The 12,111-nt window shown below is 34.7% G+C and overlaps 1 protein-coding gene across 1 annotated transcript in view; it reads right to left on the bottom strand.

Moving 5' to 3' along the window:
- PKHD1L1 (PKHD1 like 1) overlaps positions 1–12,111 on the bottom strand; it is a 125,522-nt gene that overhangs the window by 83,452 nt on the left and 29,959 nt on the right. The window contains exons 15-22 of the mRNA XM_023750910.1: positions 9,476–9,635; positions 8,769–8,904; positions 7,900–8,043; positions 6,480–6,637; positions 5,454–5,567; positions 3,641–3,790; positions 2,532–2,656; positions 1,050–1,213 (exon numbers count right to left, since the gene is read on the bottom strand). Of these exons, the coding sequence (XP_023606678.1) occupies positions 1,050–1,213; positions 2,532–2,656; positions 3,641–3,790; positions 5,454–5,567; positions 6,480–6,637; positions 7,900–8,043; positions 8,769–8,904; positions 9,476–9,635 (1,151 nt within the window). The remainder of the gene's footprint in view (positions 1–1,049; positions 1,214–2,531; positions 2,657–3,640; positions 3,791–5,453; positions 5,568–6,479; positions 6,638–7,899; positions 8,044–8,768; positions 8,905–9,475; positions 9,636–12,111) is intronic.

The raw sequence follows: 12,111 nt of genomic DNA, 5'->3' as shown, positions 1-12,111 counted from the left end.
CCAGATAAAACAAACAAACAAACAAAAAAGTTTTCAATTGTTACTAAAAAGCCACCAAGCCCTGGGGTCCATGTAGCCTTCTGTGGGCCAGTTAGCTCGGCTCTGTTCCAGGTGCCAATCACTAGGACATGTGCCCCATGAGGGCAGGACCAGGATTGTCTTGTTCACTGTTCTTTCTTTAGTGCCCAACACAGTGCCTGCCACACGGTAGGTACTAAATAAACTCTAACAAACTACAACATCGATCCCTAGTACAAATCAGCTATGGTATACATGTGTTCCACCAATTATAATGAACTACAACATCGATCCCTAGTACAAATCAGCTATGGTATACATGTGTTCCACCAATTATAATGTAGATTTAATTACAGCAACTTGAAAACAGTCCCTGAAACATTCCAAAACTCCGAAAAACGTTTTAAGGTAATTGTTTGGAGTTAGGTTGATTTTTTTAAAAAATCACAGCTTAACTTTAATTATTTTATTATCACAGCATATATATATGAGTCTAATCACAGCTTAACTTTAATTATTTTATTATCACAGCATATATATATGAGTCTACTAACATGATTAGAAAAACAATATTAAGACTTTCAGAAATAAAGTTTTCACTTATCACATCATTAATTATAGCTATCAAGTCCATGAAAAGACTCAGCTCAATCCTACTAAACAGATGTCAATATCAACGTCAATAATGCCAATATTAGCCTTTTAGGAATAGAGCCCTTTCTTGGTAGTTTATTTCTCAAAAATCAAACAAAAAATGAAAATGTCACAGTTTATATATCTGTAAACAGAATCTAGGACTATAAAACTAAGTTTTTACTATAATGACAGCTTACATTATTATCCTTAGAGTAATCTTCTGGCCCTATTTATTTAAAAAATAATTTAAATAATATTATTTTGATAAAATAACTCATAAATATTTAGAGATTAATGTTTTTATCTAAACTACCGAATATAATAATTTCCATGGTAAGAGTTTACTACACGATAGATTTAGATAGTTTAAGTAGATATGAAGTAACACAACATACCATCCCATATTGAAATTGTAGGTGTCTGTCCAATGTATACTATATCCACATAAAAGGACTGTGATTCTGATGCTTTCTGCACACTAATCCTCTGAAGAGAAAAATTAGTCCCAGTGTATTTGGTTTGTATGAGGTCCAGAAGGTCTATGCAAGTGTATGTCCAGCTGAAATATGGTTCATTAATTAGGTATACTGATCAGTTGTAAGGCTTAATGTAAACAAATACACAATAAAAAGCATTAAAATCTTAAAGAGTAGAAGGTGGTGTGTTGTTTTTTTTCTCACAAGAAGACATCAAGCATACTTCATTAGCATGGAAAAGCAACAGAAACTTGCTTAACAAGGGACAGCAGACAGAAACTTACATTGCAGTAAAAGATTTAATGTTGCATCCAAATATATTTCTTTTACTTAGAGCCTTGGCAGTAGCCACAGGAATGTAAAATATTCTGTAGCAACAGATAAGGAAACTAAGGAGCATGCGGTTTGGTGCAGAACACATAGAACAAGACACTAGAATGAAGGAGGCTGGAAGGAAGGGATAAATGAGGGAAAATGGGAGACATCTGTATTACTATCAACAATAAAATATATATTTTTTAAAAATAAAAAGTAAATAAATGGGTGGTGCTCTAAATTAAAAAAAATGAAGTAAACTATTTTAGTAAAAAATGCCAGAGACAGAAAAGTAAACTCAGTCCAGTATTAAGAAGCAAAACTAGACCTTGATACTACTTTCAAAGAACTCACAGCAGTTGCATTGTCTACTGTTCTAAGTGACCAAAAAAAAAAAAAAGTGCTGAGTTATTTATAGTCAGTACCTTCCAAGTGTGTAATTTAGATTTTCTATTAAATACTAACTGCATTAGAATCTCATAAATTGCAATTAAGCAATTCTACTATGAGAGTTTACAAGAAAGAGATAAATGCTGCCATCCAAATAACTAAGCATAGTTTAATAGATATCTTTATATCAGCTGCTACTGTAGTTATTAACTGTCTATTTGTTTGGGCATTCTCTGTTCTCATTTCTTTCATGGTGTGCAAATTCATCGTGGGATCCACCTGTGGTGCATCAAAGCTTAGAACTACATCGGATTTAGAAAATTATATGCAGAACTACCTGAAGTCCTTTAAATTAATAAAAATTCTACAAATTCTATGATTTCAAAGTTTTAAAAACTCCTTAGAAAATTTGGTATACTTAACAGTTTACCATTGTTTCATTATTTAAAGGGTCATGGGTGATGGTGCCACTAGACTAATTTTTATTTTCATAATCAACAGATTTAATTTTGGCACAACATTTCTGTTAGAAAGAGCCTATAGGAGACAAGAAAATTGCAGTTAGATCCATGGTGTACATGATTTCTCAAAAATAATAAGCAAACAAATAAGAAATGGGCTTAGCTTCATAGTTTATACACTGTAGTATCATTTAAGTAGTATCATTTAAGTTTTCAAATTCATAATGTAACTTACTTGTTTCCATAAGCAAAACTATATGTAAATTGTACATCAGTGCTTCTGGTAATCTTGCTTTTGTCTTGGTATTGAAATTTTAGACCAATATAATCTGCCAGGAATCCTTTGTATGCTAAACATAACTACATAGAAAATAAGAAAAAATATAAGTAAAAATATCTTATCATTAAATTGTTTTGTAGCAATTCAAATTAAGTCAATCCAATCCAATAAATATATATTGAGCATTTTCCATAAAAATTTATCAGAAGGAAAAATTAATTTCAGCCAATTAGGTGCAGAAGAATTGGGGAAGATTTTCAGAAGAGGAAATGAAGTTAAAATGACCTTACAATTAATGAATAATTCTTTATATATATCTTTAGATATGGTTTCCTTAAAAAAAAAAAGGAACTAATTCATGCCTCATAGTCGCCGAGCTACATAAGAATTAGGTCCCGCTCTAACTGAACTCTTCAGTGAATTTAAAAGACAGAAGGGAGAGAAACATTTGGATAGATTGAAGTGTGAATGCAACTGAGCATTTAGAGATGAAGTTGTCGCTGCAAAATAGTGATTAAATACCAGTTTTAATGGTCTACAAAACCTTAAAAATGCCAAATATATTTAGAACTACCAACTTCAGAACATGTGCTACAATTTGAGAATTTTGAAACAAGAGAAAGGGTAAATCTATAATTGCTAGACTTTAATACCTACCCTAAAATTGCCATTTCTTTTTCTCAGAATCTTCTTTTACTTTTCCCTGATTAGATACCCGAGATCACTCTATGGTGCCTATTCATTTTTGTTTCTTCTTAATTAATGAAGCAATATTGAAAATAACATATATCTATTTGTTTTAGTACTTAAATGAGTGCAAATAATTTTTTAAAAATATGAGATAAAGAAGAATACATGTGCGTGGTACTGCATATTATTTTAATTTCTTGTTTTGAGAAACACAAGAAGAGGAAATCACAAGCGCCCAGAGAGTGAACCACAGAGCCTGTCCAATGTGACATGATTTCACATGACAAGCACTTTCCCTTGTCTTAAAATTTCATGAAATTTTATTACCAAGGGATTTTACAAATTTAATTAGCATCTCATTTTGTTGAGCTTACCTGATTATAAGGAAATAATGAAATGTCTCCATATGGTAGTCTGTTTGGTTTAACATCTGCTGAGTCGAAAAGAACAGCTGGGTTTTTCAGGGAATAACGACCACAGTAAGCATCAGTTTCAGCTGTCTTCTGCCCTCTATTAATGTGATCCTGCAGAAACAATAATATTTCAAATGAAAACATGATTGATTGTCCTGCTTTGTTCCCCAGCATCTCCACCCAAGTCCTTCAAGTTCCGACTCAGATCCCATTGCTTACCAAATTACTGTAACTTGAAATGTTCTCTCTTTGAAATTCTAAAGCCCTCACCCTATATTGCTCATTTGGACTCATAACCACATAATCCCTTGTAACTATATTCCTAAATCCTATCTTTCCCCCATATTATGAACTCCTTAATGATATTTAATCCTTCCTTCCACAAATGTTTATTCAGTGTTCACTGTGGGCCAGGTCTTTGTTTATGAATTTGTTTGTTTTTTGTTTAATCTTCGGGGTTCCAGTGGGGAACACTATCCCTAAACACAGAAGCCTATAACACAGCGGTTCTCAACCTGTGGGTCGCGACCTCTTTGGGGATCGAACGATCCTTTCACAGGGGTCGCCTAAGACCATCGGAAAACATATATATAATTACATATTGTTTTGTGATTAATCACTATGCTTTAATTATGTTCAATTTGTAACAATGAAATTGGGGGTCACCACAACATGAGGAACTGTATTAAAGGGTTGAGGCATTAGGAAGGTTGAGAACCACTGCATAACAGTTTGTAAGAAGGAACCAAGGATTATAAAACCAAGGCTGAAGGGAGGCCTCTAACTCACAGAAACGCATCAAGAAAAATGACAGAGAAAGTGGCACATCAGGTGTCTTTAAAGATAAACAGGAGTTATTTAAAAGGAAAAGGGGCCAAGGAGCTTCAGAAAGGGGTAAAATACACGCAGAGAAGCAGGGGTGTTAGAAAGCAATGCTGTGAAATTCAAATTGTCAAGGTAGGGTAGAGCAAAGAATGTGTGTTGTGATGAATGAAAGATGAAGTAAGGAAGTGTAATGTTAATTATTTGTGTAATTCCCATGGCTGCAAGTACTGCATCCAGGATAGGAGAACCCAAATAGATGTAGACTTGTTAAATTCAGTTGAAAACGTAGCCCATTGAGTGGATTTTCTCTTTTTTTTTCCAGTAATAAATCTCTTCATATAGGCATTGCCTGCTATATATTTTAATGACTCACTTATTTCGAGGGTATTGTTCTGAACTGAATAACTAGCATATTTCTTATGATAATATTTGAAAGTGGTGACTATCTGGCTTCCTCATGTCTTGAAAATAAGAATTGGGCAAGTAGTGTACTTAAAATTTTTTTACTGTGTCTCAAAGAAAAATCTTTACATCTCACCAAGAAATAAGTAATCATTAGGCATTGCACTAATAGAGCAGAGTGATGTGCTATGCAAGGGAAGTGATGTGCTATGCAATGATGCCCTGCTACAAATGTGTCCGCTGAAGCCAATGAGGAAAAGGGATATACTCTGCATCCAAGTGAAGAAAACAATCAAAAACTCAATCTTATATTTGCCTACATCCTATTGTTCAAGAAAATTCATGGGCAGTGGAAATACTGCTTTCACAAATGAATTGTTTTATAATGCAAAGAGATGTTAGGACAGACCTTACCATAACATTATATTTGTAATTTGACTTTGAGTGATAGGGAATTAATGCTAGTTCAAAAAAGAAATGACAAAATTCCAGACATGTACATGAATTCTTATTTGGTCAGTTTCACAATTCATTCAACATTCCGTACCATGTTAAAATCATTTTCATAATCTCTGAAGTATTTCACAACAAATCCTTCTTCAAAATCTGCAATTTGCGGTGGACACTTAGCGCTAACCATCTCTTCCACTGCTGCCTGAAACTAAATTAACAACAGGAACTTTAGTAACTTCTTTTTCATGAAGAGTTAGAACATTAGTAATTCTACTGCTAATTCTACTAATTAGTTACAACATATTCATGTAATTCCCATATTTTAGTCATAATTACGAGATCATTAACTAAATAATTAATATGTGATCATTTTAGTGTCCTATGTCTTTTGCAAGAGTTCTAATTTAGAATGGCAATAGCCACATCTAATTGGATAATGTTAGCTTACTTGGTTATTACTGAGGTAGACATATTTGTTCAATAGTTTTTAAAAAGACAACAATGAGGCAAACCTAAATAAATCAGCACCCAATTTAACAGACTCCAAATGAATAGTTTTCCCAAATTAACTCAAAATTAACTAGGGGGGGAAAACTGTATAATCTAATGCACTGTTTTTCAAAAGAAGAGATACAGATACTGAAAGCCTGTGATTAAGACTATGTAAAAAATAATAAATAATTCTGAATATACAGGAATCAGTTCACATTCATGAGGTCGCCTGTAATTTCCACATTGTTTCTTTGGCAATGCACAGATATAAATGATGTTCAGAACTAAGGACTTGGGATGACAGGTAATATTTAATCTTCAAACAAATATTAACTTAAACTCATTGTACAGGTAATTGTCAAAATTCAGTAACTCACAATAAACATCCTTTCTTCACGAAAAGTTGCCCATATGGAGATACGGTGGATTCTGTTGGCACAGATCTAAGAAATGCCCTTTTGTTCCCTAACTTTGTGATACTTCCTCCCTTCTCTGCTCACTATTGGTTGCCTCCAATCCATCATGCCAAGTAGCAGAGTGTATTTCTAGTACTTAAAGCGTGGTTGTTTTTTAATAGAAAAGTGATGCCTAAATGGTTTTATGTTTAAAATATTAACACAGAGCATACTTCAGCTTCTGCTGACCATGGAGTAAGAGGCTTAGAAGTGATTCCATCCCAATTCAGTGTGAATGTGTCCAAACTGGGTTTTCCTTTGGTTTGTTCTATAATATCCAGTGTGACATTATATCCTTCAAATACTTCATAACCAAGCAGATCAAAGTCTCCTGCAATAAAGTACCAAACAGAATTTTCAGAAGTTAATTTAAAAAAATATCAATATAGCCCAGCTAGTGTTGCTCAGTGGTTGAGTATTGACCCATGAACCAGGAGATCATGGTTCGTTTCCCAATAGGTGGCAGGCTCAATCCTTAGTAGGGGACCTGCAGGAGGCAGCCGATCAATGATTCTCTCCCATCATTGATCTTTCTATCTCTCGATCCTTCTCCCTTCCTCTCTGAAATCAATGAAAACATATTTTTTTAAAAAATGTCAATAGTAGAACTCAAACTTTTAAAAATTGGTTTTATTTGGAGTTCCAGTATCACAAAATAAAAATGAACAAGGAAGATGCAGGTCCTTCAGTCTGATCTATAAGTAAGTTCCTGGGAGAATAAGGAGAACCATATTTTTGTGTGTATAGTGTTCTGACAATCTAACTTTGCGGGAATTTTTAGAACCTCAATTCTGGTTAAATGAAGTTCTTCAACCTCCATCCAACAACCAAATTAACAATTTCATAAAATGAGACAAATGTTGAAGTAACATTTTACTTACATGAATCGGGAAATAATGATTGCCTGAAGAAAAGTAAACACACATATTCAGGGGCCTATTTCCTGAGCTAGATATCCCAAACCTGAATTTGTTGCTAGAATTGGTTGTAAGACTTGAAAATATGAAAGATTAATAAGTTAACAGCTATTACTTGAAAGAAAAAGCATAGAGAGATCAAATAATTTTGGAAAATGTTGCATTAAACATAGGTGAACTAGTGTTTTGTTTCTCACTGCAAGATTCCTCAGGGATTTTAATATTTTTATAAACTCTGTCAATCTTTAAGGAGAAGCCGTGGTAAATAAATTCCCACCTGAATTTGACCACAGAATTCTTTCATCCTGCAAGATCTGGCCAGACCAGTATCTTCTAAACAAATTTAAATTTACATTTCATTTCCAGAATTAATATCTTCACTGATGTTTTGCTAATTTATAAAAGGCTATTATACTGATAATGTGTTTGTAGAATAGTGTATTTCTCATGCATTAGAGTTGTACATTCCTTGAAATACAATAGGAATTTCAATTACAGTAGGAAACAATTAACCATTTAATTTCTGTTGTTTCTAAAATTGTTCAAGGCTGTGAATCCAATTTTTTCCCTCTGTCATTTTGTGTTGCTTTTACCTTTTTCAGTGGAGTTGCACAGGATATAAATTTGTTTCCTAGGAAAAAACTTTAGAGACCTGCAAAATGAAATACATGCTTACCTCTAGTTGATATAAAGGTTACCGTGTAAACATAACTTTGGGGATTTTGTGTTCTTGTTACTTGAACTGTATCCGGTTTTAAAGACCAGAGGTCATTTAGGGCTGATTGCAGTAAGAAGTCAGAAGCATCAGCAGGTAGCAAGGCTTGGATGCATTTAGGAAAAATATGAAAAAGGAGAAGAGTTGTAATCTTTCTGCACTACCAACAATGATGTCGTATAGTTGTTTTTTTAAAAATCACTCATAGTCTGCACCATATGTCGTCACTTAATGAAACTGTGCTCTGAAATTGATTCAAGCTCATCAATATTGACTAATTAATTGGATTATGGTCTCTTGAGGATAGGGCTCATATTTTATTGTTTTAATATTCCCATAGCAATAAGCATTGTATTTGGCTTATTATATTTACTGACTGAAACAATTAACAGAAAGAGCAAAATTTATTTTCCAAGGATTTATTACAAAATATAAAAATACGATGTTTTTATTAACAGATAATTAGGGTCTCATGGGTCTATCACTTAATTTGAGAAATTGAAAGCAATGTGTTGCTTCCCTGCAGCGATGAATTTAATTTCTGTTAACTTACACCTGTGAGTCACAGATATATAAAATCCTTGTGTGCACTTAGATGTGTATTTACCATGATCCTTATAGGAGACAATGATAGTATGTACCATATTTTAAGTATTTTTATATTTTTATTGATGCCATTTTCTATCCCAGTCTGAAGGCTTTTCTCTATATTTTTCTGCTTTTTTTGTCTAGCATGCTATTAAAACTGAATTTGACTACAGCAAATACCTCTCTATAATTACATGTACACATGAAGAGAAAGAAAATCTCCCTTACTATTTATCACTTACCTGTTTTTTCCATGTTGTAAGTTAATCTATATTGGTAAAGAGAGCAGGAACTGACTTCTATACATGGGCTGGTTACCGTGATTCTCTGAACTTCCTTGATGGCATTAGTTGTTTCCCAGTTTTCCAATGTTATAACCTACTTCCCAATTAAAAAATATGTTTACTATACAAAACATTTTTAAGATATAATAATTAAGCTATGCAAAGCCTTTTTATTGCTCTATTTTATTGCAAATGATAACATTTTAAATTTTACTTTACTTTATTTATTTATTTTTTGTTAATCCTCACCCAAGGATATTTTTTCTATTGCTTTTCAGAGAGAGAATGGGAGGGAAGAAGGGAGGAGAGAAGAAGAAAGAGAGAGAGAGAGAGAGAGAGAGGGAGAGAGAGATTGATTGATTGGCTGTCTCCAGCAGGCTCCTCAACCAGGTACTTGTCCTTGACCGGGAATCAAACCCATGACCCTTTGGTGCTTGGGCCAACACTCTAACTATTTAGTCACACTGGCCAGGACTTAACGTTTACATTTCATGAAGTAACAGCCTCTTTAGTTTATAATACAGATACTCCAGGCCAAAATTCAATAATTTTCCAAAACTGCTTTCTCCCAAAACAGTATCTTATTTAGTAAAAGGAATAACCAAATAGAGCTCCTGTCTGTGAACATTTTCTTTCTAGACAGTGGAGCTATAATCATAGCAAACCTGAACTTCCTGGACAATTGCTGACTGGGATTGAATAACTTGTTCTTCGTTGACTGCATCTTCTGTTTGTTGTTCAGTGTAGACATTTCCATACTGGTACAGTCCAACATCAACAAAAGCACTCAGTCTATACTCCTGTAGCAAGATTTCAATGTAATATCTGGAAAATAGAGTAACTAATAAATATAACGTTTTCTCTTCAGAGCACTTGTCATGAGTTCTTTTTATTAATGAAAAAAAATTCAACACTATATAAAACATTTGCCTGTTCATTGATTTATATTGCAATATCCCTGATTTTAAATATTAAACTACTAAAAGTTTCATAGCAGTTTGCTAAAATGAAATGAATTGTGTAAGATATCTGCATTAGTAAAGAGTTGCTCCCATTCCTACTAATTCATTCAGTTTTGTTAATAAATAATTATCAAAAAACATACTATTTCCTATCCTCAACTATCTTAAAACAAAATTACACTGTATCTTATAATACAAAGATCCTGACATAAAGTACGGAGGACATGCAGAAGTTAAGCATTTTAGTGTGTATAAGCAAATGGCAGGCAGACATAGAGATATCATATATATTTATATATGCCTCAGGAAACCTTTACTAATTAGATTGACTATGCCCCCCCGCAACAAGTCAGATGGGATTCACAACTTATATTTGGAATTCTTGATTGCTGAGGCTCCGTGCCCACCATTCAACTGCTTATCCAGGATAAGGCATTCATTGGCCAGCTGTTACAGGTGAGTGCAAAGCTACTGCTTCCCTACCTGAGTCGCTATCAATGCTCTCATCTTCGGAGAGGACTGCTGGGCATTCCTCTGACTTGCCTCAGTCATTATACAGATACTCTTATATATGGAGAATAAGTATCTACAGTTCATGGAAGACTGAATGAGGGGCATTTATCAGCTCTCATCTGTCTAGAATGATGGGGCTCTGGGTCACCCCCTTATAGAACTGATATCGGAGGATTGCATCAGGCACTTGGCTGCCCCGAGGACCTGTTTGCCAGCTCTACCAAATTGAGGCGGACAACACTAATGAGCAGGACTCAACGAAGAACCATTCACTTCTATATCCTCACCTGGCAGCTTAAAAATATTTATCAGGCACTAATCTGGATACTTTACAGACATTATTATATTGAATCTTCAAAAAATCCTATAAAACATATAGTATTCTTATTCTCTGTTCATATGGTAACAGAGACTAAGAGAGTTTTAAAAATTGAAAGATTATTTAAAAGTTAGTAATTGCGGTATGTTTCAAAGTAGAACAGGGTGACCAAAGAGACATACACTTCACGATGAGGCTACATCATCTGCGTAGAATGAACTGGAGATATGAGCTACCTTTGGAAAGCCCTCAGGGACCTCTGTGCCATAAAGCAGCTAGCGTGGCCTCAATTTCAGAATTCACAGCCACCATGCTGAGCGCAGTGTGTAAATTCCAAGCTAGTGTTGCAGGAGCACAGAGGCCAGGCAGCAGATGTATTTAGAGTCGCTTTCAAGCGAGCCCTGTGTTCCTGCCAAGCAGGTAAATTGAACTCATTTTCCAAGGCCAAGGCAAAGCCTGCAGGTGAATTGACACTGAGGAGCAGCAGGGATTAATTAGGTAATCCATTTTCCCTGAAATGGTCCAGTGATCTTGGTTTAAAAAGGAAATGTCTAAGAATGTAAAGAAGTGAAGGTAGAAGGAGGAGGAGAAAACGAACGGAATGCTTTCCGCATATCACTGTGGCCAACACCTCAGGGAGAACACTGTGTGATTGCTCCCAGGTACCAGTGATCCCAACCCTCTGTCCAGCTCCACCAGATCTTCATGGTGCTGCCTATGAGCCAAATCTCATCAATGTCTAGAAGGGTGATATGGTAGAATAAATAAATAAAACTCCACCCATCAAGGAGTGAAATCTATTTTTTCATTCTTGAATCTACGTTTGGCCATTTGCTTTGGCCGATGGGATACTAGGAAATGTGACACAGTCTTGAAAAGTATATGTGCATTAGGAATTGCCCTCTTTCCTGCTGGGAAGCCATTCAATCATTGCGACAAGTCTGGGCTATAATCTCCTGGAAGATTAGAGACCATGTGGAGTGGGACATCTGGGGTAACTAACTCCAAGTGAGTTAAGTGAGGCTGCAGATATGTAAGCGAAGCCATCCTATGCCATCAATCACCAACTGAAGCAGCCAGCACCAAAAGAACTGCCCAGCCAATCACAAAATTGGGTTGCTTCAAGCTACTAAAGTTTGGGGAGTGGTTTCTTACGCAGCAAATCCTAACAGATACAAGTGATAAATGGAAAATGATCTCAATGAATCTCTTGAGGTTCTTAATGTAACTTAGCTATTTTAAATATATCATGTCTTTTACCTTCGTTTTCTAGGAATCTCGAATGATTTCTTTGAATGACATTATCTGCTATTTGAATAGTACCTTCATCTTCTCTCTGCACTTGACCTTTGAACACTGAGTGATGTAATTAAGAACAGGGAGTGTATTTTGATATCCTTTGCATTAAATTTCCAGTACCTGGTCCAGGGTCTTGAATAAATGAGTGAATAACAAATATGTATTAACTGTGGTACCAATTATGTGGTTTTGTAATTTTTTCCTAGCA

The sequence above is a fragment of the Myotis lucifugus genome, unplaced genomic scaffold (genome assembly GCF_000147115.1).
Source record: "Myotis lucifugus unplaced genomic scaffold, Myoluc2.0 scaffold_17, whole genome shotgun sequence".
NCBI lineage: Eukaryota > Metazoa > Chordata > Mammalia > Chiroptera > Vespertilionidae > Myotis > Myotis lucifugus.
This window is presented reverse-complemented; position numbering and strand designations above follow the sequence as displayed.